Source organism: Leiobunum rupestre, chromosome 2 (genome assembly GCF_980474605.1).
Source record: "Leiobunum rupestre chromosome 2, qqLeiRupe1.1.hap1, whole genome shotgun sequence".
Lineage (NCBI taxonomy): Eukaryota > Metazoa > Arthropoda > Arachnida > Opiliones > Sclerosomatidae > Leiobunum > Leiobunum rupestre.
The window spans coordinates 61,736,164-61,761,331 of NC_143385.1; the positions used below are offsets into that span (position 1 = coordinate 61,736,164).

At 38.5% G+C, this 25,168-nt stretch overlaps 5 protein-coding genes across 6 annotated transcripts; 3 read left to right on the forward strand and 2 right to left on the reverse strand.

Annotated features, from left to right (window-relative positions):
- The first annotated feature begins 291 nt into the window (after positions 1-291).
- LOC149958622 (sulfotransferase ssu-1-like) lies at positions 292-7,513 on the forward strand. Its single transcript, XM_090165962.1, has 4 exons — positions 292-439; positions 3,314-3,460; positions 5,835-6,017; positions 6,883-7,513. Exons 2-4 carry the CDS (start codon positions 3,315-3,317, stop codon positions 7,436-7,438), a joined length of 885 nt encoding a protein of 294 aa, XP_090022088.1. The 5' UTR covers positions 292-439; position 3,314; the 3' UTR covers positions 7,439-7,513.
- Positions 7,514-9,156: 1,643 nt separating this feature from the next.
- On the forward strand, positions 9,157-10,098 carry LOC149958623 (uncharacterized). The gene is made up of 2 exons (XM_090165968.1): positions 9,157-9,558; positions 9,967-10,098. The coding sequence occupies exons 1-2, from the start codon at positions 9,286-9,288 to the stop codon at positions 10,024-10,026; spliced, it is 333 nt and encodes a 110-aa protein (XP_090022094.1). The 5' UTR covers positions 9,157-9,285; the 3' UTR covers positions 10,027-10,098.
- On the reverse strand, positions 10,009-10,764 carry LOC149958624 (uncharacterized). Its single transcript, XM_090165964.1, has one exon. It carries the CDS (start codon positions 10,706-10,708, stop codon positions 10,187-10,189), a length of 522 nt encoding a protein of 173 aa, XP_090022090.1. The 5' UTR covers positions 10,709-10,764; the 3' UTR covers positions 10,009-10,186.
- A 111-nt stretch (positions 10,765-10,875) lies between these two features.
- Positions 10,876-11,910, forward strand: LOC149958625 (mitochondrial inner membrane protease subunit 1). 2 transcript variants are annotated; one of them, XM_090165966.1, is made up of 6 exons: positions 10,876-10,965; positions 11,095-11,166; positions 11,226-11,314; positions 11,380-11,488; positions 11,547-11,657; positions 11,714-11,910. In XM_090165966.1, the coding sequence occupies exons 1-6, from the start codon at positions 10,951-10,953 to the stop codon at positions 11,753-11,755; spliced, it is 438 nt and encodes a 145-aa protein (XP_090022092.1). In that variant the 5' UTR covers positions 10,876-10,950; the 3' UTR covers positions 11,756-11,910. The 2 variants fall into 2 exon arrangements, with proteins under 2 accessions (XP_090022092.1, XP_090022091.1); XM_090165965.1 differs by lacking the exon at positions 10,876-10,965 and having other exon boundaries at positions 10,974-11,166.
- On the reverse strand, positions 11,869-13,025 carry IFT46 (intraflagellar transport 46). Its single transcript, XM_090165963.1, has one exon. It carries the CDS (start codon positions 12,878-12,880, stop codon positions 12,026-12,028), a length of 855 nt encoding a protein of 284 aa, XP_090022089.1. The 5' UTR covers positions 12,881-13,025; the 3' UTR covers positions 11,869-12,025.
- Positions 13,026-25,168: the final 12,143 nt, after the last annotated feature.

Below are 25,168 nucleotides of genomic sequence, written 5' to 3' on the forward strand. Positions count from 1 at the left end.
ACATGAAACGAAAAATATAGTGATGCCACTGTTATGGGCTGTATAAAAATGCAACTCTAATATTAATCCTTTGTTACGGCAATTTCGCGGAGACTCTTACGCAAAATAGGACAAACACTTAACAGCAACTACTACAACACATTGAGTAAAGCAATAGTCCCACATAAAAATATATTTCGATATGGAACTAAAAATTAGTCAAAAAAGTAAAACGTCCTTGAAACTTTTACCGCGGATTTCTCTAGTATATATATAAAAAATTGGCATTATAGCTTTTTAGTCATATACAGGCGTTTTAGTGAACTTGCCCAAAAGATTAAACTGTTTTCTGATACCGCAGATACTGTTCAATGGATTTTATTTATAAATGCGTTGAGTAACTAATACTAGTTATCCGGTTACGACAGTGACTTTCCCTTGGAAGTAATCAAGTGTAAAGGTATTTATAGTATTACTGCACTACCACGATCAAACGGCAATTAAAACCCTATCATTAACTAGTTATATTCCGTATTTTAGTCACCGTGTTATCAAAACCCCGGTTCGGCAACGTGAAGAGAGTTTGGCGGTCAGTAATAACAAAATATTTTCTAGCTATTTTAGCGGTAAACCAGAGTTCACGAAGAAGTTAGTGATCAGACGATATTACAGTAGTGGGTAAAATACAAACATAATGCCAGTTTAAAGTTGTTTTCTAAGATATGTGTGACATAATTTTAATAAATTAACATTAAAACTAACTATTGAAAACGGTTTCAAACACGGTATTAAACGGATTTAGCCTGTCGTGTGACCGTGGTTCTTGATAGATTCTTGCATTTCGTTGCGTTATTTAAACGCAGGTTATGTGTTTTGTTGTGTATTCGCTGTAAGTTGCAAGTGGCAGGAATTCATACCTTTACTTGGAACGTGAGAGGGGAGCGCGCGCAGACGGGATTTTTTCTCTCGTAGGCGGGGCCAAAGCCGTCAGAGTTATCTTAACATACGCTATACGCCAGGATAGGCATTCCAAGTAGAGGTATGAATAGTCTTAGTCGATAGCTACGCCGCAAAATTTTCGTTTTGAAAACGAAAACATTTGAGAGTTGGCCGTTTTCGGTCTATCGAAATCTGGCAGCCTTGCCTGCCTTCCGGCATGTATCTCCATACCGAAAATGGCCGACGATTACGCCGCCGAAAATATTTTTCTAAACTGATCGGTGGCGTTTTTTACCGTTATTTTGAACGGTGGGGATACTGACAAGGCCTAATATTTGGTCGACCGTTTGTCGTTTATAAAATAAAACAGGTGCTCCTATGAAAGCGTAGAAGTATTAGCGGGGAAAAACTGTACTTTGTGGAAGTACTTTTACCAGCTCAAATTTGTATTGCGCGTGTTATCATCAGGTATCGCGTAGCTTTTTTATTGTGGTTATTAGTCGATTTTGCAAATATGTTAAACAAGTCTTAAAATTGGCGTTTTAACGATGTTTATTCTGAGATATTATCGTTGAAAGTTACTTTTAGTGTCAAAAGCTGCGGTCACACGACAAATAAAACCCACTAACCAACTAGTTAAATACCTAATTGAGTCGTCATCTGATCAAAACAAGTAGCAACGATACCTGTTGTGAACTCACGAGGAGACTACCCGAGGTGATAATCACCGATTTTGTTGAAACTACGTGGGTACGTAGACCTTATGGTAACAAGGAATTTCACCAAGGGAAAAGTTGCAATGGGCATTAGTTTTGCCATGGCAAACGAAAATGTTTTTGACAACACAGTATGTATATTTTCCCATTGAAAATGACATGGGAATCTGAGCACTTCAAAAAAATAATAATAATAATTCTAATTAAAATTATTAATTTTGATCAAATTCAAACAACTAAATTCTATTTTATTAATTTTGATCAAATTCATTTATTACCGTCGATTTGGCGATTAGCTGGTAAATACAACTTTTTATATTTCGCTTTTCTCCATTTTTACTGATTCTGATCAAATTGACCAAAATTCATCAAAATATCATAAAATTAATTTAATTTGTCAATTTTGTTAATTTTTTGGTTTTGAAAATTTTTACAGGGGGGGACCGGGCACCCTTAGAAGCGCTCAGATTCCCATGCTATTTTCAATGAGATAATATACGTACTGTGTTGTCAAAAACATTTTCGGTTGCCATGGCAAAACTAATGCCCATTGCAAATTTTCCCTTGGCGGTATAGCTATGATATGAAGGATAAAGCATTTTGTGGCTATATTTTTGCGATAAACCAGGGTACATGAAGTGATTGGACGATACTAAAACCATGGTAAAAGGCGCATTGTACTGCAGTCTAAGCTTTAATACTTCGTCGTCGTGTATCCTGCTTTTTTTTTAAAATAAAGCACGCAATAAAGATAAATACTAGTTGCTACGTAAGTGCCGAGTAAACTTCTTCGAATAAAGTCGCATCATAATCCTAATATAAGGTCCCCATAAGCAAAGGTCTACCATAGGGGCCCCTCTTAACGGCATTGTCTCGGAGAGAAAAAAATTAACGTACGACGATAGGGCAGTAAAGCCATCTAAGTTAGTTTTTAAAATTTCTACATCTAAGTTTGTAAACGTTCGCGCACGCCTTCTGCGCATTCATCACGAAACGCGCGAAATTCATTTGGGAAAATGCCTAGTTGATAATATAACCACTAGGAGGTGCAGATTTTGAATACCTACCTCTTAATAACGGGTATGTGATCGTCGAAAATTTGGCCTAGACCTTTGCTTATGGGGACCTTATTTAGCCTATTTAGTCCGTGTGACCGTGGCTAAAGAGTCATTTTCACTAGTCATTGTTAATGGGCGACAGAATTGTTTGAATTAAGCAACTTAAAACTTTCTTCAAGGAAGACCCCAAACTTTTTATGGATTACCAAAAATGCAGAGGCGTAGTGAGGGGCAGGGGGGGGGGCATACGCCCCGGGCGCCGACGGTCACGGGGGCGCCAAAGAGGCGCCTAAAGTATTAAAGCGGATATTGGAAACTTGAAATTTTTTTAATATATCAATTAACTTGTAAAATATTAATATTTATTTTGTTATTGATAATGATTAGGTTTCGTTTAAAAACAAGGAATTTTATGGCGAAAATTGGGCCGGCGTAGGTGGGGGGGGGGGGGGGGCAAACTTTGGAGTTGGGCCCTGGGCGCCAAATAACTCACTAGGCCACTGCAAAAATGCCAACCGCCATAGGAGGAAGCGGTCAATATTGGAACCCTTTTGGCAGGGCTATGGAAATACTAAAGGTTATTATTCCCTTTAACAAACGTGTAACTTGATATTTAAACAGCATGGTGCTATTTCCGACCTACGTCGAAGTTGATGGCATGCATTTCCCTGGATCCTTCCAGGCCGCAAACGTCAGAGCAGCCATGAAGTACAAGGCCGCCAAAGATGACCTCTTCCTGGTCACGTACCCTAAGTGCGGTACCACATGGTTCGTTGTAAATAATAAAAATAACAAGATTTGATTGACATTTTCAGCGTGTACAAGAGCAACAGCTGGGTTTTACAGTGGCGGCGTCACGTGGTATGCAAATGAGAACAGCAATCCGATCAAACGGGCGCTAAAAATGTAAAATAAACGAAAGAATCTGGGGGTTAACTTCTAAATTCCTTAATATTTCACCCAAAAAATATGATTGTGGACCATTGGACCGAAATCCCATTCGTCCGAATGTACCATTCAACCGAATTCCAATCGACCGAAAACCGCGACCATAAATTTAAACTAATTTTAATTTTCATTGTTTGAGCAACAATTTTTGTACATTTTCGTAAATATATGCAAGTTGATTTGAGGATTTTTAAAATCATTTTTTCTAGAGCGTACGGGATTTCTTTATATGTCAAACCACTCGAAAATCGATGAATCAGTTACAAACACATTTCCTTAGACATTCCAAGCAAGAATCCTATTTTGGTATTTAAGGAAAATTACTAGTCAATTTTAAGAAACGAGTAAGATAACAGGCTGATTTAGAAAAAAGATTCTTACTTAGTCCATGTTAAAAAGATTGTAGACCATTGGACCGAAATCCCATTCGTCCGAATTCCAATCGACCGAAAACCGCGTTTTGCGCCGTTTTCATTCAATATACCGTTAGTGATACATATTTCTATATCGTAGGTTACGTGACGATAGTATATCTAATTTGGACTAAACTATGTCTTAAATATTTATTATTTCGTACCGACGTGTTTTTTTAGACTTTTTTCCCTAACCTAACCTAACCTAACCCAACCTGAACTAACCTACCCGAAGTGAAAACGAACCAGATTTAAATTTCCCATTCAACTGAATCCCGCCATGTTGGGCTATAAACGAAAATACTTTTCGGTTCAATGGGATTCGGTCGAACGGGATTCGGTTCAATGGTATACAACCAAAAAATATTACAATGAGTATAAAATGTAAAAGTACGAATCACCATATTTTGCTTGCTTTAGGCACGGCCAACTTTGACACTCTCGCGATAGCGGCCAACCCATTGGCCATTCGTTGAAGTTTATATGTTAACCTACGAACAAAAATATCTCTTGGCGTTGAGTGCCCCTAGCGGAAAATTATTTTTATAATAGTTTTTGCATTGAAGCCAATATAAGAACGAGCGTGGCGCTGAACGCCGATAGTTTATAGCATGGTTTATAGCGGAAAAATCCTTGTTTATGGAATTTCGGCAAATGGGCTGGCCGCTATTGCGCGAGTGTCAAAGTTGGGCGTGCTTTAGGAAACTAAAAGGGGCCCTTAATTCTTTCCAAGGGGCTCCTAAAAATAAATATGGGGCTCTTCCTATATTTGGCCAACCTACCCCGAAAAACCTGGCGCCGTCACTGGGATTTTCGTCTGCTAAGCAAACGCATTGTGATTTATCGCTTGCTTAGCAGTTTATGAACTTCTTGAACTGAAAAGGCTAATTCCGGTACCTAGTAACATACTGTATAGTATTAGCAGCACCCGGCAGCTCGTCTGCCTTTTATTCAAAAAACGTAAACATAGATGGCGATACCTACGATAAAATCTATTTTAATCATCCCTTTCTTTTCTAAAGGTAATTGTTTTTTAATCGGAGACCTAAACTCGGTATTTCACAGCATGCCAGCAAAAGCGACATAATTTTCAAAAGTGTGCCACTTTCCAATGTTGAAGATCTACCAACATTCTGGTTTTCTCTTACGGGTTTTGTATTAAAACGTAGATAGATGGCGGTAGCGTTTCCGTCAAGCTGCAAGAAATCAATAAGCCCGCTAGTGTTTCCTTATTTTTCGACGCTCTCACCTGGCGACGCTATTTAATACGTTTGAACTTCATTCCCTTACTCCTCTCCTCTCAAATTTAATTGTCAAGTTAAATTCATTTCAAAAACATACTTTTGATAATAGACCCTTCAATAAAACATCCTTCAAGGAAATTTCCAAGAAGTAATATTCCCGAGAGGTACGACCTGCAAGTCACTGTTTATATAGTGCTTGTTGAAATAATGGAAACTTTTCATCTTTACGGTACGCAACAAGTGTTTCCTTTTAACCAGGTAGCTTTTTTTTTTTACTTATTAAGGCTTAGCAAAAACACGGCGTTCTATTTACAGGTGAAAAGTTTCTATTATTTCAACAAGCACTGTATAAACAGTAACTTGCAGGTCCTAGCTCTCGGAAATATTACTTCTTGGCAATTTTCATGAAGATGTTTTATGTAAGCGCCTATTGTCACTTTTGGCGACCGAACTCTTTAAGTACCATACTTTTATTTAATATTTTACTTATATTAATAATAATGCTATTTTGGAGATTTGACACATTTTTTTCTACAGGTTGCACCAAATCGTGTATTTGGCACTGAAAAGGGGGCAGCCCCCCGAGAACCCTAAGGATTATCACCACCGAGTGCCTTTCATGGAGATGATGGGACAGGAAAGTTTCGATAACTTCGTACGACCCGGAGCTTTCAAGACGCATCTGACAGTGGACACCATACCCCTTTCGACGGAGGCTAAGTAAGTAGTCCCAATGGATATTTTATCCTTTAATGGGTGGTTTCTTTACGGTTGACCTGGGAATAGGCACTTAAATAAATCCCTCTCTGACTGTCTTGCGCCCCCTGTTGAAAAATGCTGCCAGATCTATGCATAGAAATTTCTCAGCTTTGGCAGTATAAAGAGAAACTATAGAAAAACCCGTTATATGTCCAGTCCAGGCAGCACAAACTCTATATTCGGCTATGAATGATTTTTTTATTTAAAGGACTATTCGGAGTAGAGTAATAAGTTCTGGATAGAAGCAGGGTTGGACATAATGATATTGTTTAGTAGTCAGCCTGACTAGTGAGCCTCCTATCTTAGTATTTTAGTAGTCACTGACTAGGGGGGATATAAAAACAATAAGGACAGGCAACATTTTGCTTTACCCACCAGAATTAAAATGGGAATTTATTATCACTCGAGTTACATGACTATAACTTAGGCCGATCACAATTTTGTTTTCAAATAAAATGGGATTTGATGAATGATGAATTTATGATAACGCCATATTCGCCATCATTTATGAATATTTAGAAAAAATTTATCACTAGTGAGCCCCCAGATTTATTTTAGTAGTCAGATCATTAATTTAGTACTTAAATGCCGTGACTAGTGCCTTATGTCCAACCCTGGATAGAAGACGATTATATCAGTTTATTCTCTTTACTTCCACTTTTGGGGAAGAGTAAAAAGTGTAGCCCCAATTTTCAGAACTTGGCGAATAGTTCACGGTGCAACCGTGCAGAACAAGCGAATATTTTAATTGATCTTAAAGACAGATGGTTTTATTGAAACGTCTATTTACAAGTACTTAAGATACTGAAGAAATCATTTGTTACAGATATGTATACTTATCACGAAACCCGAAGGACGCCGTAATTTCTTTCTTCGAGCACACCAAAGCGGTGCCTGCCTACAAATTCAAAGACGGCCAATTCGACGACTATTTTGAAATCTTCATGAAAGGTCAAGTTAATTACCACGATTACTTCGAACATGTCCGGGCGTGGTACGACCTGAGTCTTCGCCAACCCAATGTCCTCTTCCTCAGCTTCGAGGAACTGAAGGCGAAACCCAAAGAAAACATTCGAAAAATAGTCGAGTTCATGGGTCCCCAGTACAAGGCCATGATACAAAAAGAGCCGCGAATCCTAGAAGATATCGTGCATTTCAGTAGCTTCGACGTCATGAAAGAAACTACCAATGAACTCATGAGGTACATGGTTCCCAAAGGATCCTCGCCCAGAATCGCCGTCGATTTTGTACGAAAGGGGGTCACTGGTACCTGGAGGGAAAACATGACCCCTGAACAGAGTCGGAGGATGGATATGAAAGTTGACCAGGAATTGGGGGATACCATGTTGCCAGAATTGTGGCGACGGTTGAATTGTATATGAAATACGTTTGTTATAGTTTATTTAGTTTACCTTGGAACTTAAGTATTAATAAACCTTGTTAAAACATACCTAAAATCATTTTTAGCCTGTTCCATCGTCTTCCTAGTAGTAATTAACATCTTTATTTAAACTCTAAATAAAAACCCGTTTGACGTCATGGATTTAAATACCCCTTGGGCAGTAACGGCCATCTTAACATCTTAATCTTCAAAAAAGCGTCTTTTGCTGACTTAAATAAACTTATAAAACATCAATAAATTTTAACACTTGCCCGTAATCGATCTGTAACTTTGACTGTACTAAAGTGATAAGCAATTTAGAATTACCGAAGGCTGTACTCGGGGCCATTTTATCCAATGGGCATTGTGCCCAGGGTTTACGAAAGTTTGATGGGACCATCTGAGGTTCGAAAGGACCTACTAAGATTTGAAGGGACGTGCTAAGGTTCGAAATGGCCTACTAAGATTTGAAGGGACCTTCTAAAGTTCGAAAGGGCCTACTAAGATTTGAAGGGACCTTCTAAAGTTCGAAAGGGCCTACGATGGTTTGAAGGGACCTTTCAACGTTTGAAAGGGCCTACGAACTATTGAAGCCACCTTCCAAGGTTGGAAAGGGCCTAAGAAGGTTCGAAAGGCACTACGAAGGTTTGAAGGGGCCTGCGAATGTTTGAAGGGACTTTCCTAGGTTCGAAAGATCTTACGAATTGAGGTTTGAAGGGGCCGGCGAATGTTTTAAGGGACTTTCCTAGGTTCGAAAGATCTTACGAAGTTTTGAAGGGGCCGGCGAATGTTTTAAGGGACTTTCCTAGGTTCGAAAGATCCAACGAAGGTTTGAAGGGGCCGGCGAATGTTTGAAGGGACTTTCCTAGGTTCGAAAGATCCTACGACGGTTTGAAGGGGCCTGCGAACGTTTGATGGGACTTTCCTAGGTTCGAAAGATCCTACGAAAGTTTGAAGCAAAGACTATATATACGCTTTGCTTAATAGACGGGTGTGTCCAATTACGCAACTTGCATACAATAGCAGACGCTGGCCCAAATTCCCCCCCCCCCGCTTCAGCAGTGCTACTAATGGCGCCTCTAACGGCTGGTCAAAAGCCTTCTTGCGTGTTTTGCAAGTGTTAACAAGTTCTTTGAATGGACACGCCTGTCTTGTAAACGAAGCGAATATATAGTCCTCGGTTTGAAGGGACCTTCCTAGGTTCGAAGGAGCCTACGAAAGTTTATGAATATTAAAAAATTCAATTGAAACGGCACTGGATGTACTCAGTTCCATATTCCTAATCCGTAACCAGTGGCGCACCCAGGGTTGTTTATGGAGGGGACCCGGATTGATCTAATGAACTAAGTTGAGAACATTTTAAGACTTTTAATGAAACATAAATCCTAAACGTTCATTTCGTTTTGGGGGTGACCCAGTCCCCGAGCCCCCCCCCCCCTCTTAGGTGCGCCAATGTCAGTAACCAACATCTTACTAAACGGAATGGGCTTCCAGTGACGTCAACATTTATTTACATGAACTTTGGCCATCCTAACAAACAACCTACGGATTTTGGTTATATTACGACAAGGTAAACATTAGTTTAAATCGCCAAATGTCAACGGCCGATTGGTTTCAAATTACCGAGAAACATATTTCCACTTTATAAGAACTTCAGAATGTTTTAATTCCGTATAACGCCCGATTTCGAGCTTCATAAGCTGAGTACACAATAATATCGCAATGGGGCGTACAAGTACCCGAGTATTTGTTCAGCCGTATTTTAGGCAGATTCGCGCAACCCCGCGCCGAAAACCTCGTCCATTTTGAACTTCTCGAATCGCGCGATCTTGCCAGCAACCGGCCACCATGGGCGTGGGAGATTTGAAAGTGAAACATTCGCCTACTTATAGGACTTCGGACGTCGAGAAGGTGTTTGACCAGCCAGATTCCGGACCCAATATATGGAACATCACGCAAACCCCAGACCCACTGGGGATGGACGCCGGGTTACCCGAGATACTGGTCAACAAAACCCTGACTGCCGCCGCCAACCCGTCCCACGTGACCAGGGACGTCCTGTTGGTTTCCTTCTTCGTCCTCGCTGTAGTTGCTGGCTTAGTCATCTTTAAATTTAGAGCCGTACGTATACTTGTACCAAAAGTGCTTGTATTTATACAAGGTGTTATCTTCAATATCTATTTCCAGTGTTTTTTGGGGTGTCCAAAACTGTCATCCAAAAGGTTAATAAACTTACAAAAGCTTGGTAGCTAAATTATATCTATATGACCTTAAAATAAATGTTTGTTAAACTAAGAATTTTCAAGTTCTGGGATTGTCTGTACTGTTGTTACATTTCAAAAGCATTCTATGAAAACGTAGTTAAGTTAACAAGAAACCCTGTTGAGTTTACACATTTCCTCATGCAATTTCAATTTTTTATTAATATTTTTTAGGTTTTTTTAACATGGTTTTTCGGGTTAAGTCAATATTGACTTGTAAAAGGGCATTAAAAATGTACTCAATTTTAACTCATTTTTAATTTTTCAGCAAATAAAGAACATGATCCCAGCCAACTGGACATTGTTGCGATACAGATTACGGACTTAGAAACTTCCAATTTCTTTATTATTAACAGTTTATTACTTTTCAAATATACATAAAATGAAATTAAAATTTACATACCCAATTGAGCATTGATTATTTAACTTTACAAAATAAATACAATAGCATTAACAAGCATAGCATCTTTTAAATTGCAACCAACACATCATTGGCTCTTTCGATCTTGTATTTTGGCAACAAGATCCGTCTTCCACCTGTCTTCTGGAATAGAACTAGCCCAGCCTGGAATGGCAGAGGTTGGTAAGCTAATGTTAGCCATGGCTTCTTTTATCTTCGCGATATGTTCGTCGTCCATGGTGATTGATTCCATAGGTGGTTGTTCTTCTGTTTCCAAAACTGGTTCCTCTGACATGGGATTGTTCAATACCTCGTGGAACATTGCGGTAACATAACCCAAACCTGGGTAGATTGGTTGATTGTCATTGTCTTCTTGATGATGGTCTGCTAAGACTTGGCCATTGTCGTTGACTGGTAGAGCACCATCGGGGTCTTGGGGTAATAATTGATAACCCCCACCTGGACCCTCCTCATCTTCACTGTTATTGGAACTATCAGACTCTACTTCGGCCTCATGATAGACGAAATCAGGAATATCTTCATCTGATGGATGGAAATCGTTGTCATCTTCATTAGGATGATCGCCAGAGATGGGAACTATGGGTGCCATTTTAGATTCGATTTATCTAGTTCCGCTACTTGAGCGCGATCTGTGGTTTATTTTATTCACTTTAATATATAAATAAATAAAAATTTTATGAAATCAAATGATAAATAACTTAATATTATAATGTATTTTATATTACATTTAAATTATAAATTAAATGGAAATCAACGTAAAATTAAAATAAATTCCTCGCTAGGGATGCAATAATTACGTAACAGGAGGACGTGAAAATTTGAAGTTTCCACATGGCCTCGATAGAGGTATTTCGCGCATTCTGGTTTTAACATTATCCGCTCAATTATAGTTAGAACTTAGAAATAATTACTTAAATTAATTTATACTTAATGTCTTCGTTATTATTTAAAAAATTGTTAAAATCAACATTTAAGGCTGCTGGATACGGACTTAAATGCGCCTGTGTGCTATACTGCACCATGGAATACATTGGAGACGTTGTTATTGTGAGAATTGACATAATTTAATCATTAAATTAATTAATATTAACTTAATTTTTTTATAGTGTACTGGACCTTCCATGGAACCCACCATACAGTCAAAAGATCTAATAATAACAGAACACATAACAATATTTAAGAATAACTTTAAACGGTAATAATTATTATGTTACAAAATAATTTCATGATGGGTTATAATAATTGTGTTAAAATTATTAGCGGTGACGTAGTAATTTCAAGATCTCCTTCGGACCCGAAGCAATTTATTTGCAAGAGAGTCATCGGGCTTCCGGGTGATAAGCTGAAATGGGGCTTTTCAAGTAAAATTGTAAGTAATTCAGCTAAATAGATTTTAATTATAAGTATTCATGATTAATTTAATTTAGGTTCCTGTGGGGCACGTATGGCTTGAAGGAGATAATAAAGAAAATTCTTCAGATTCAAGATCTTATGGTGCAGTTCCTATTGGATTGCTAAGAAGTCGCGTTGTATGCAAGGTAAATAAACATCAATGAAATAATTAGCAATTAATAATGTATAATATATTTTGCAGGTATGGCCCAACGTACAGTCTCTCTGTGTAGAAGAAACGTAACTTAAGTTCCCTATTAGGTGCACTAACAAATTTAAACTATTACCGAATAGTTTTATTAATTTTAAATTAAAGTACAAATTTAATTTTTACTGCTACAAAACTTTTATTAACATTTTTAATTGTTTTGTTCAAAAATAAAACATGGACTGATTAAATATTCTTTTATAATTTTTTTAATTACATTTAAAACAAATTTTATGTACAAATAAAACGCCCACTAAACAAAGTTTTGGATGGATTTTTAGGCCTATTTTAAAGATAATTAATTAATTATTGTATTATAAGCCTATCAGCGTGAGGTTCTTCTTCAGATTGTGTTTGGGACATTCCAGTGTTAAAATGTTGTAGGTTACGAAACTCTGAATATAAAGTAAACAACACATGCAAGGACTGCACTTTTGATTTGTAAATTGGAATATCCAACAAGGAACAAACTAATTGTACATATTCGTCCAAGGTACAATCCATATGCCCAGACGGTAGCCCATTCTGCTTTAACATTTCTTCAAACTCTGGGTCCCACTCTTGCATTAATGACTCAATATCGGGCATATTTCTTGTGTAATGAACTGTTGGTGGTGGTTTTGAACGGTGCAGATTGCCCATATTCTTTACCCAAGCTTCAATCTCTTTGGGGCGTTTGTCAGCATTGTCTAGACTCTTTACGACTGTCGTTTTAGTAGTTGATTCTTTCAAAATGGCCCTCAATTGCAAATCAAGGACAGTTGGATCGGACTGTTTCGCCGTTGGTTCGTCTAAGACTTGCAATCCTAGCTTATCAGTTTCTCCCTTTGGAGGAGGAACTTTAATAAATGCATCAATGTCACCAACAGCGGGGATGAAATCGGGTATAAAGGGTCGTAGTTTGTGTTCCAGGTCAATGTTTTGCGGAGTATAATGCATAATGAATTGAAAAAGCTCTTTAATTTCAGCTGTTGTGTTCAAGTGTTCGTAGTCTGAGGGATTGTACGATCCTTCAATGTGCTGGATAGTTTCATCCTCATCATCATCTTCTTCATCTTGGCTATTTTCATCCGAATCTGGTTTAATGGGCTTAATGGGGATTTGAAGTGGCAGCAGTTCAGTTGGTGGATTTTCACTCTCAAGTTTGGGTAGTTCTTCCATTTCAATTTATTTAAATTAGTTAAATTAAATGTAATCTTTACAAAATTATGGGAAATACTCGCCCTCGCACGTTCTCCTGGTAACGTTGTTTGTTTGTGAAGGGTTGCTATGGAAACACAGCTGATTTTTGGTTCAGGAGTAGCAGTCGAAATGGCGCCTCTAGTTCAGAGATAAACAGTTTTTGACGACTTTCATTCAAAGAAAATGTAAAAGAGGAATAGCAGCTCGGACGATTTATTGTCGCGGAATAGGCGAAACTATAAAGTCTAGGGGGGCTGAAAAGATGGTAGTCACGTGACTTTTTGTGGAGAACTGAAGCGCCATCTATCCTACGAAATACGAACCACTATTCATTTTATTTTGCTAATGGCGGTTTAAATTTTGAGTAATAAAATCTAAATTATCTAATTTAAAGTATTATTACTATTATTTAAACCATCTTAATAGAAAGGTTAAAATTAATTTGCTGTCTGCAGTATCTGAAAGGAATATTTTTTTATTTTCCGTCGCACGGCCAACTATGAACAGGAGTTACCAAATGCATGTTGGCTGTGAGATGGTTGTCACGTGATTTCGTTTTCCCATTTTAACAAGTTGGTTATGACCAAATTTACTTTATAGTTTCGCCTATTTCTAATGGACGCTTCAATAAAAGATACTCGGTTTCTACTCCCGTCTCCAAATTCTACTGGGAAGGAACTATTTCCGGTCGGTCGGTTAACGGTTAGAATGGCTAGCCAAAAGTCATATTTAAGCCAATTGGAGACGCGTTTTTGCCCTCATAGAATTTTGCGTCAGATAAGAAACGCGTCGGCTCACGTGTATAAGGAACATACTAATGTTAATTTTCGATAATATATTTTAAGGTAAAATATATAACGTTACTAAAACTAAGTATAAGAAGATAATAATATTATTATTATCATCCTCTTATGGTATAAATAATTAAAATTATACGGAATATTTTTATATTACCGGGCAATTTTAAGGCTTCTCATGGAGGCAGAGTTAATTCATTTCGTATAAAAGTATCTTTCGGGAAACGATGAAAACTAATTCCTTAGAACTAAACGTATTACTTTTGCAGTACGGTATGAAACAAGTGTTTCCTTTTAACCGGGTAACTTTTTTTGACATGTTAAGGCTTAGCAAAAAACCAATGTTATGTTCGAGAAAAGTTTCCAGCTTCTAATATTTCAACAAGCACTATATAAATAGTAACTTATGAGTCCTGGCTGTCGGAAATATTACTTCTTGGAAATTTCTGGGAAGATGTTTTATTTAAGCGCCTATTAGCCAGTTTCAATAAATAAATGTAAAGGTATTTTCAAACACCGCTAATACCATTAACTTCAATAGTTTCGACACGCGCTATTATTTTATCGAAATTGGCCACGATTATTCTTATTATCTTTTTTTTGTTCGTCATCATGCAATTAATTGAATTGACCAAGAAAATGGCTTTGCGCCTGGAAATTGTTTTCCTGGACCGCAGGAAAGCTTACGACAGCGTCGATAGGTCCAAGCTGTGGGAATATACTTTCCTCCAAGGCTGTACCTATAGCTCTGATATCAGAAATTGATAGTCTGTACAAGGAATGTAACTACACATTCTATCTGGAGGGGATTGCGACGAATGATTTAGCATCGAGTAGGGTTTTATTTACGCCAAGGCAGCCCGTTATACCCCACTCAATCGTCACTCCAAGTTCCTATACTTCAAAGAATTAGGACCTGTGTGTCTGGCCTTTTTCATGCGGACGACATTGTACTCTTGGCAAATCAACCTGACGACTTACAGATTACAGAAGCTACTTGACATTTGTTCGGCCTTTGCCAATCGTAGGAACTTACTATTTAGCATGGATAAGTGAAATACAATGTAATTTTCTACACAGCCTGGTGATGAGCGGTCGTAGCTTCTCGGCGGGAAGCAAATCGAGAAGGTTGACCAGTACAAGTACCTGGGAATTACTATTAATATATTTTGAGTACCATGGAAAAGATAGTAGCTGGGAAAGGAAACACGATGCGGTGGGTAGTTCGTAACCTAGCTTAGGAGTCCTACAATAAATACTCGGTCAGCGTACACTTTGGAAGAGCACAGCCGTACCAACCGTAACGTATGCAAACGAGGTAGTTTGTTACTCAGCCATGACAAGGGAAAGATGTCAAGAGCTGTGGGCAGAATGGCGTTCCCGGAACCTAGGAGCAACAAACACAACACCCCACACAAGGAGAACGCAACCCGTCAAAAGCCGTGGATTTTATTGCGTACATTTTTATTGGTTAGACGCTTTAGCGCCTGCTGCCGTCGGAAGGGGAAAATTCGGAAATTGTCTTCCCCCCCGCCCGTAAAACGTTCATCATAAAGGCTCGTGACGCTCGTCCAATGAAATTCGTACATAACCCTTCGTTAGCGTGTTTAAAGGCTAGCTGCGTTCTCCTTGTGTTTGTTGCTCCTAGCCGGAACAGTCAGACCTTGGACGAATATTACTGGACTCGAAACCAAATAGCGCGCGCGGTTCTTTTATGGCAGTGGCTCCTCCAGCGTAATAGTGGCATTTATCGGAAAAATTTCCAACCAAATAATAAAAACGTGCGCGAAATCAAGCAGACGACGTTAGACATTTGTCCATGTCACTCGTAGCGGGATAGAAAACACATTTAAAAGTAAGTTAATTTCATTTTTAATAATAACTTTTAGATTTATCTATCAGTAAAAATAACTTAGAACGGTAATAATTTATAAATATTATAAAACAGGTAATTCAGTATAAAGAAACTGTATTAAAACGTCAAAAAAGAACGACTGCAAAGGCAACTAACTTTAAAAGCTTAAATCGACACCTAGAAGCAACAAACAGATGGATAATGCAGCTAGCCTTTAAACATGCTAATGCCGTGTTGTGTACAAATTTCATTGGACGAACCTTTACAATTTCCGAATTTTACCCTTCCGACGGCAGCAGGCGCTAAAGCGTCTAACCAAGGATCCTATATGTTAGAAGGATGGGTAGCCCTCCGGCCAGCCCGTGTTTTCAAAACGCCGGCAGCGCCGTCGATATTAAGAGAGCCTCTAAACGTGGGACGCCTTGTTTCTATTTCCTCAAGGACAAATTTTGGCGGTGCTTCCTCCATGTTTTGTCCTTGACGGAATCTAAAGACGGATTCTCTAACGCGCATGACCCACCGACGGCGCTGCCATTTTTCATTCCTCGCCTCATATCCTTCTAACGTATAGGATCCTTGGTCCAACCAATGAAAAATGTACGCAAGAAAATTGTGTTCTCCTCGTGAAAGGTGCTGTGTTTGTTGCCGCCAAAACTCAGAGGCGCTCAAATGTTTTAGGGGGGTGCCAATGCCTTGATACTAAAAATCGTAAATTTGAACTCCCACTCCTGAAATAAGTAAATATAACGAAATTGGCTTTATTTTGATATTTTTTAAATTATGAATTTCGATGTTTTATAATATTAGTTGGTATTACTTTTTAAAATAATTAAAGGATTCGTTTTTTCATTGAATTTAAAACAATTAATCTTTAAGACGATTAGCTAATAGTTTTCTATAATATAGTAGGATACACGTCTATGAAATAGTAAGCATGAGCTGCAGTCCTATGAACATTTTACCGTTGTTGTAGTATAGTATTGTCCAATCACTTTTCTCTATTTCGTGTATCCTGTTGTAGCCCAAAAATACCAAGGCAATGTTATATAAGTCGAAACCAGGGTTGGAAATAAAGTTTATTTCTAAACTGGTCTATTTGGCCATTGACTCCCAACTCTTGAATTATTTAAGTGGTCACGTAGACCAGTTGGTTATTAATACGGTAGATAATTTTAAATAAATAAACTGGACACTGGACCAGTGAACCCCTAGCTTTTGAATAAAAAAACTGGTCCGAGCAATTAATAAACTGGTCTTTGACCCAGTGACCACCACTTATTTCCAAGCCTGGTCGAAACTCTTTTGATTGGCTAGTTCCGTATTTTTTCAACTGAAATATTTCATCTTTTGGTGTAGTGAAACGCGCGAAAACCAATTTTTAAAACTATAGTAAAAAAACCCTTTTCAATAATTACTGAAATTAAATTGTGATGTAGCTCTCCTTTTTGATTAATATACAAATATTTTAGATCATATCTTTTGGTAGTTGACCAATCAATTTTTTTTGGTCGGTCGGGTAGGGATGCTCAAGTATACATTTGGGGGCGCTGAGCATCCCCTGGCGCCCCCCCCCCCCCCATGCATGGGCCCCTTAGCGTATTAATATTGACAAGCATTCATTTCTACTGTGGGATAATGACTATTTTTTCCTTGGTAGGACTGACGCTGTGTGCTCATATACCACCGAATGAGCCCAAAACAAGTCTGCCTTATGGGCCCTATCATAATACAAACTCCTAAAGCTGAATGATACAACTATAAGTTTATAACTATTTTTAATGATATCTTGTGAAATTATTAGGGCATAGTTCAATCTAGGAGCAACAACCACAACACCCCACACAAGGAGAACGCAACCCGTCAAAAGTCGTGCATTTCCTTGTGTACAGTTTTCATTGGACGCTTTAGCTGGGGAAAAGGTTCAGCGTAATGGTTCGTCCAATGAAATTTTTACACAACACTGCGTTAGCGTGTTTAAAATACTAGCATGGCATACCTCTCAGTAAAATACTAGCATGGCATAACTCTCAGTAAAATACTAGCATGGCATAACTCTCAGTAAAATACTAGCATGGCATAACTCTCAGTAAAATACTAGCATGGCATACCTCTCAGTAAAATACTAGCATGGCATAACTCTCAGTAAAATACTAGCATGGCATAACTCTCAGTAAAATACTAGCATGGCATAACTCTCAGTAAAATACTAGCATGGCATACCTCTCAGTAAAATACTAGCATGGCATACCTCTCAGTAAAATACTAGCATGGCATACCTCTCAGTAAAATACTAGCATGGCATACCTCTCAGTAAAATACTAGCATGGCATACCACTCAGTAAAATACTAGCATGGCATAACTCTCAGTAAAATACTAGCATGGCATAACTCTCAGTAAAATACTAGCATGGCATACCTCTCAGTAAAATACTAGCATGCCATACCTCTCAGTAAAATACTAGCATGGCATACCTCTCAGTAAAATACTAGCATGGCATACCTCTCAGTAAAATACTAGCATGGCATACCACTCAGTAAAATACTAGCATGGCATAACTCTCAGTAAAATACTAGCATGGCATAACTCTCAGTAAAATACTAGCATGGCATACCTCTCAGTAAAATACTAGCATGCCATACCTCTCAGTAAAATACTAGCATGGCATAACTCAGTAAAATACTAGCATGGCATAACTCAGTAAAATACTAGCATGGCATACCTCTCATTATGTCATACTTATATCAAAAATTTTAGTCAGAGATTCCAACTGTAGACCGGTTTCACCCTTTGGAGCTCAACTTAGTCAATTGTATTATGTAGGAACTCAGGCTTTTTTCGGAAATCTGCGATATCAGTAAAACTAATTTGCATGCCACAATGATCATTAAAATATTAGCATGCCCTTCTTATCATTAATATATTAGCATGTCATTCTTATCATTAATATATTTGCATGTCATACCCATCATGAAAATATACTTATTTTTAAAATATTAGCATGTCATACTTATTATTATGTACTCGAGATTATTATGTTACTTATGGTAAAACCCTTTCTACGTTGGCCCCATTTGTTTGTATGGGCCTATTGACCCCCTGAATTAATCGACGCTCTTCCGAAAACCAATAAACTTTAATTTCCGCATTTTACAAGTTTTTATCTACCCTAGAAGTTATATTTAACGATAATCTTGATCTTTGAGGTGTATATTACTTTAATCCCTTATAATCCGACAGATTATAGCTAAACAGAGTCACGTAATCTCTTACGTAATTGAGCGCAGCTCTCACTTGCTAAAAACATAGAAAATACAGAATAGGAATAGCAACTCGAGCTTTACGAGGCTTAAAGAAGTTTAAAGCCACTTACCAAAGATAATTTAAACTCGTACCCTAGATTCGAATACTGAGAGCTTTCCCATTGACGGTTGTGTTACGAAGTGTTTACCCTTTTCCGGCACGTGACCTCAGAATAATCGGGCTCCATCGGTTGTGGTAAGGCGCAAACCATGGAGCGAATTTATTCTGAGTTCCAGCGGGAAGTGGGTAAACGCTATCGGCAACGCGCGAGAGAGTGATTTCGAATCTAGGGTACGAGTTTAAATTATCTTTGCACTTACTAAAGTTTGCGTTGGGTACTTCCGTTTATTATATATTGCAACAGACAAGGGCATAAGTGGATCATTCTCTCTAAGTATACAAATTCCGGGTCTCGGTTGGGTATCTTATTCTGGGTTTCGTGATGTCAGAGCTTGTATAGAGAGCAAACGCCAGAGATAAATATTTTGAAAATATTTCGGCAGAGGTGCCACCGAGTGGTCAAGACGGCACCTAAAGGGGCGTTTATTGAACAAAACTCTACCCACGGAATTTGAAACTGACCTTGAACAAATATGGTATAGGTTTTGGGGGGGGGAATTCGAGGAGCCAACCCCCAAAATTTCTCTCTCTCGGGCTCTCGAAACACGTTTCAGACGTGAAACGTACCATAAGAGATGTAAGAAACATTAGATTCGGCAGTATAAATTCAGAGTGAAGTTGAGGTGATACACAGTATAGGGCAGTTGTAAAGGGCTGCCAGACCGACCCCGACAAAGACTCTAGTCATAGGTAGCATAGCGTTTTGTCTACTTAGAGAGAATGATCCACTTATGACAACGCTAAGTCATAGCATTGCTGAAAGTCAATAAGCCTATATAACCTGAAACTGCTATTCCTCTTATATATTTTCTAACGCTTCAATAAAAGGTACTCGGTTTCTACTCCCCTCTCCAAATTCTACTGGGAAGGAACTATTTCCGGTCGTTCGGTTAAAGGTTAGAATGGCTAGCCAAAAGTCATATTTAAGCCAATTGGAGACGCGTTTTTGCCCTCATAGAATTTTGCGTCAGATAAGGAACATACTAATGTTAATTTTCGATAATATATTTTAAGGTAAAATATATAATGTTACTAAAACTAAGTATAAGAAGATAATATTATTATTATTATCATCCTCTTATGGTATAAATAATTAAAATTATACGGAATATTTTTATATTACCGGGCAATTTTAAGGCTTCTCGTGGAGGCAGAGTTAATTCATTTCGTATAAAATTATCTTTCGGGAAAAGATGAAAACTAATTCCTTAGAACTAAACGTATTACTTTTGCAGTACGGTATGAAACAAGTGTTTCCTTTTAACCAGGTAACTTTTTTTGACATGTTAAGGCTTAGCAAAAAACCAATGTTATGTTCGAAAAAAGTTTCCAGCTTCTAAAGTTCTAATATTTCAACAAGCACTATATCAATAGTAACTTATGAGTCTTGGCTGTCGGAAATATTACTTCTTGCCAATTTCTGGGAAGATGTTTTATTTAAGCGCCTAATAACCGTCCTAAAAATAGTGTTCAAATAACACTTAAGCTCATGATACCGAGTTTATAGTTATAAAATTTTATTATTTTATTTGAAGGAATAGACGCTTAAATTAAACCTGTCCAGCGATTGCCTAGAAGTAGTAATACAGAGAGCCAGGACATAGTCTTGTAAAAGCGTTATATTTTAAAGCACGCGTGGTTAATATTATTTCGATATTCGCGACCGAAACGAGTCTAGGTGGCGTAACGGCGCTAGCTTCTCCGAGGTTTCGCCCAGGCTTGGAAATAAGGTTTTTTTTAAATGGCCCTTGTGACTTTCGGACCCTTTTATCAAAGAGTATAAAAACTACGTAACCTAGAGATATAATGACGGTCGAAAGCAGTAAAGGAAGTTGTAGCAACCGGGGGGGAAGGCACTCAGTGAATTTGCACTTCAAATTTCGGTACCGCAGCGCCACTACGGCAGTTTTAAGTGGCAATCATTTTGATTTAGTTCAACATTCTTGAAAATTCCTTAAGGACTTGGCTACCTTTAGGACTTGGCAAGGTTAGAAAACAAACGCCTTATTCTTCAATTTTTGAAAATAAACACCGAAACAACGAATCCACAAATTCTAACTAAAAAAATCACGAAACAGTAACCAATTACTGTCACTTTTTTGAATTGACAGATATTAGACAATTAAATATCCAAAATGCCAAATTTAGCACCTCCGCAACACCGTAACTGCCATTTTTCTCCGGTATTATTATTTATTGTACTAAAAACTGCCGTAGTGGCGCTGCGGTACCGAAATTTGAAGTGCAAATTCACTGAGTGCCTTCCCCCCGGTTGCTACAGCTTCCTTTACTGCTTTCGACCGTCATTATATCTCTAGGTTACGTAGTTTTTATACTCTTTGCTTTTATTTACCATTATTTAAATGGTCCTTGGGCCAGTGATCCCTTGCTCCTATTTTTTTACTAGTCCAATGTGTTTGTCCCAATATTAGAAGAAATTGTTTACACAGTAACACAAGGCCCTCTCAGGCTTAATCTAACATCGTAAGTATTAGTAAATATTTTTTTCTAAATTGTTAAAAATAGTTAACTTTAATTTAACATCACAAAAATATCACAGTTCAATCAGATTTGATTTGAACTTTCAGGTCGATAAGTTGCTGAACTTCCAGTCTCCGATTGACTAGCAATTATCCAAGTTGAATTTTCATAATTAGGTGAAATTAATAAATTGGTCCTAAGGACCAGTGAACCCCTAGTTTTGAATAAAAAGAGTGGTCCGAGCAATTAATAAACTGGTCTTTGACCCAGTGACCACCACTTATTTCCAAGCCTGGTTTCGCCTATGATCTAGCCAGTGTTTCCACTTTGCGGCGAAAAAGGGCGTTTTCGGCGAAAACTGTCTCGGTGGGCACCATAAATTTTAAAACCGGCGAAAAGGCGAAAAAGCGGCGAAAACCATTTAAACGGCGCAAATTGCGGCGAAAATATTTTTCGATATTTTCAGTCAGAAAAACTAAAAAATCGTCGTCTCTGTAGTCCCTCTATTTTGCCCCCTATGTCCACCCATTCAATTTTTATATATACCAATAAAAAATTTATAACATTTGAAGAAATAAAATGTATTTTTTTATATAAAAAAATATTGCACAAATCTAAGATTGGAAATAAAGATAAGTAAAATATGCAGTGACACTCACTAAAAAAATAAGGAAAATGTATGGGGGGAAATTGCGGCGAAAATCGACTATAGAACCGGCGAAAACTGGTAAAATTGCCCCTAAAATAGGCGAAAATCTCTACCGCAGAGTGGAAACACTGGATCTAGCGTCTGCTACAGACAAATTAAAAAGTCATAAGAACGTTTTTTTCTTAAATAAACTTATCAAAATATAAGCAAACGATGCAAAGATTACATCGGTATTTATAAAGTCCAATTTACGAATAACGATCAGGAAAAACTATAGCGTCTGCATAAGCCGCTACCTATCTAGGTTTTAATAACGAACCAAAGTAGGCGTAGATATAGTTTTCGGTCGCGAATATAGTGCTTGTTGAAATAATGGAAACTTTTTACCTGTACGATATTCAACAATTAAGTGTTTCGTTTTAACCAGGTAGCTTTTTTGGCATATTAAGGCTTAACAAAAACACGACGTTCTGTTTACAGGTGAAAAGTTTCCATTATTTCAAAAAGCACCAAACTAATTTACGAATAACGATGAGGAAAACCTAAAAAACCCTTAAAATCCTTCAGATTCCCATGTTATTTTCAATGGAAAAATCCCAAATCCTGTTGTCAAAAACGTTTTCGGTTCCCATGGCAAAACGAAAGCCCGTCGCAACTTTTCCCTTGCAGGTTTTTTAAGGTACATGGAGGTGTACACTATACCCGAGTTTGAACCAAATCGGTGATTATCACCTCGGGTCGTCTCCTTGTTAGTCTTGAAGTTTCAATATATTACACTCTAAAGGATAAGTGTAACAAAGACTGTTTAGAGCATGCTCAGTGGCACGTTCCATATTAACACGTGACACCGAGCGTGCGTCGCGCGCCCTTATTAAATGTGTAGCGCCATCTTTAGCCATGGACCAATAACCTAAGGGGACTCGCTATTCAGGCTTTAAAAAGCACCCGTTGATAGTGGGAATAGAAAAATCACGGACCTTGCATTTCTAAGCGTTTAGCAGGAGTTTCCACCGAGAGCTCAGCTAACAATTTGTGTTAGGTCCAACTGAAGGGCGGTGTGGTCCGGGTAGAGCAACATCATCAGCATAGATCAAAAGTCGTAAGACAACGCCGTGACGACATCGTTGACGTCGACCATTGAATTGGGAATAATACTGCTAGAATTACAATTACCATTTCGGTTGCCATGGTTACGCGGGACCTGTTCTGAGAAGACTGTACGATATTCATCTTTATAATTGGGCGGTAGCGCCATCTATATTTTGTAAAGTTATATGATTCGCGCAAAAATTCAATTGCAATATAGTTGCCACCACTAGAGACAGATGCCGCCACGGTTGAACGATATAGTTTAAAAAGTCTCCATATTGAACGAAATTGGTCCCGCGCTAGCCAGATTTATTTGTACCTCTATTTATTCCCAACTCAATGACGTCGACCGTGGATAGCTAGGAGCAAGAAACACAGTACCCCACACAAGGAGAACGCAACCCGTCAAAAGTCGTGCATTTTCTTGCGTACATTTTTCATTGGTTAGACGCTTTAGTGCCTGCTGCCGTCGGAAGGGGAAAATTCGGAAATTGTCTGCCCCCCCCCCCCCGCCCGTAAAACGTGCAGCATAAAGGTTCGTCCAATGAAATTTGTACAGTGGTGTAGTCCTAAAATAAAAAGAACCGGGGCGCTACCTGGGTACAGCCAACTTCGATTTCGCGCATAATCGAAGTTGGCTGTACCAGCCGCTATAAATGTGCATCCAACTTCGATTTTTAGCATGATCGAAGCTGGCCGTACCTAAGTATCGATTTGAAATTGTTATGGTATTTTTCTACGGGCAAAATTTATCATAAATTCACACACCCTTTATTCCAGAAAAATGATATACGAAATAGAAGCAAGGCGCGCCCTGGCAAGTTGAAAAAAAGAGGCAGGGCCCGCCCTGGCAAAATGGAAAAACCAAGGCGGGGCGGCGCCCTGCCTTTGAAAAAAGCACCTTGGCGACGCCCTGCCCCGCCCTGGCCCGACTACACCACTGAATTTGTACACAACAGTGACAACACTACGTTAGTGTATTTAAAGGCTAGCTGCGTTCTCCTGTGTTTATTGCTCCTAGGTGAACAGTAGTGGACCAAGGACCGAGCCCTGAGGAACGCCAGAGGTGACAGGATACCATTCGGACTCGGCGCCAGGCAACACCAAGCGAAATTCACGGTCCTCCAAGTAGACAGCGAGCTAAGACCAAGTAGCACCACGGACACCGTAGCTGCGGAGTTTAGGTGAGTTACGGTGTCGGAAGCTTTCCGGAAGTCCACGAATATTACGTCCACTTGGGGTGCAATGTTCAAGCCGAAGGAACAGGAACCAACACTCGCAAGGAGTTGAGTTTTGGTGCTATAGCCGCAACGGAATCTCAAGGTGCGTGGTGATATTGGGGGCAACCAGGTGGCTTAGCCAACAATTTATCAATGGGCGTTGGACACTTAAGCTCCCCGGGTCTACGCCACTGTCTTCTACTATAACAAATACAGTTTTCTGTTTAAAGGGAATATAGCCTGCAAACAATCTTTAAAGTGTTGGTTGCACGAAAAATCGATAGTAATAAAAACGAATGAATGCGGGCTTGTTTTGAAGCCCAGGACGTTCTCTTTCCAAAAATGTCATTGTCGAAACCAATTTCCAAGCCTAAGTGTATTAACTTTGAGTCCGAAACTGACCTTTTTCGCTCCTCAAAATCCTGACATTTTCGTCGAATTTCTCTCCTCCGTAGCACGAGCAATTTGGGGCAAATCAAAGCTGTAGTTTTATTCCTAAAATAGAAGGAACTGAAGTGGAGGGAGTCTGTTTACTTGTAGAAGTTTTCAAACCAGAGGTTTTTAATCATAATATTAGGCTTATTATCGAAATAAAAAATATTTTTTTACGCGCGCGCTAAGCCCGACGTTTAACAAAAAATTTACAAGGAGCCTTCGGTTTCATATCGTTTTCCCACTACGTAGGCTTGTGTATGCCTATTTCAATTACTACTGCGTAAGACTTTTTCCTGGGTGTTAAATCAACCTGCTTTAAA

Coding starts and splice junctions, on each gene's coding strand:
- LOC149958622 (XM_090165962.1), top strand. CDS start 3,315: ATGGTGCTATTTCCGACCTACGTCGAAGTTGATGGCATGCATTTCCCT. Junction 3,461..5,834: donor CCTAAGTGCGGTACCACATG/GTTCGTTGTAAA, acceptor TTTTTTCTACAG/GTTGCACCAAATCGTGTATT. Junction 6,018..6,882: donor CCCCTTTCGACGGAGGCTAA/GTAAGTAGTCCC, acceptor CATTTGTTACAG/ATATGTATACTTATCACGAA.
- LOC149958623 (XM_090165968.1), top strand. CDS start 9,286: ATGGGCGTGGGAGATTTGAAAGTGAAACATTCGCCTACTTATAGGACT. Junction 9,559..9,966: donor TCATCTTTAAATTTAGAGCC/GTACGTATACTT, acceptor TTAATTTTTCAG/CAAATAAAGAACATGATCCC.
- LOC149958624 (XM_090165964.1), bottom strand. CDS start 10,708: ATGGCACCCATAGTTCCCATCTCTGGCGATCATCCTAATGAAGATGAC.
- LOC149958625 (XM_090165965.1), top strand. CDS start 11,050: ATGTCTTCGTTATTATTTAAAAAATTGTTAAAATCAACATTTAAGGCT. Junction 11,167..11,225: donor ACATTGGAGACGTTGTTATT/GTGAGAATTGAC, acceptor ATTTTTTTATAG/TGTACTGGACCTTCCATGGA. Junction 11,658..11,713: donor GAAGTCGCGTTGTATGCAAG/GTAAATAAACAT, acceptor TATATTTTGCAG/GTATGGCCCAACGTACAGTC.
- IFT46 (XM_090165963.1), bottom strand. CDS start 12,880: ATGGAAGAACTACCCAAACTTGAGAGTGAAAATCCACCAACTGAACTG.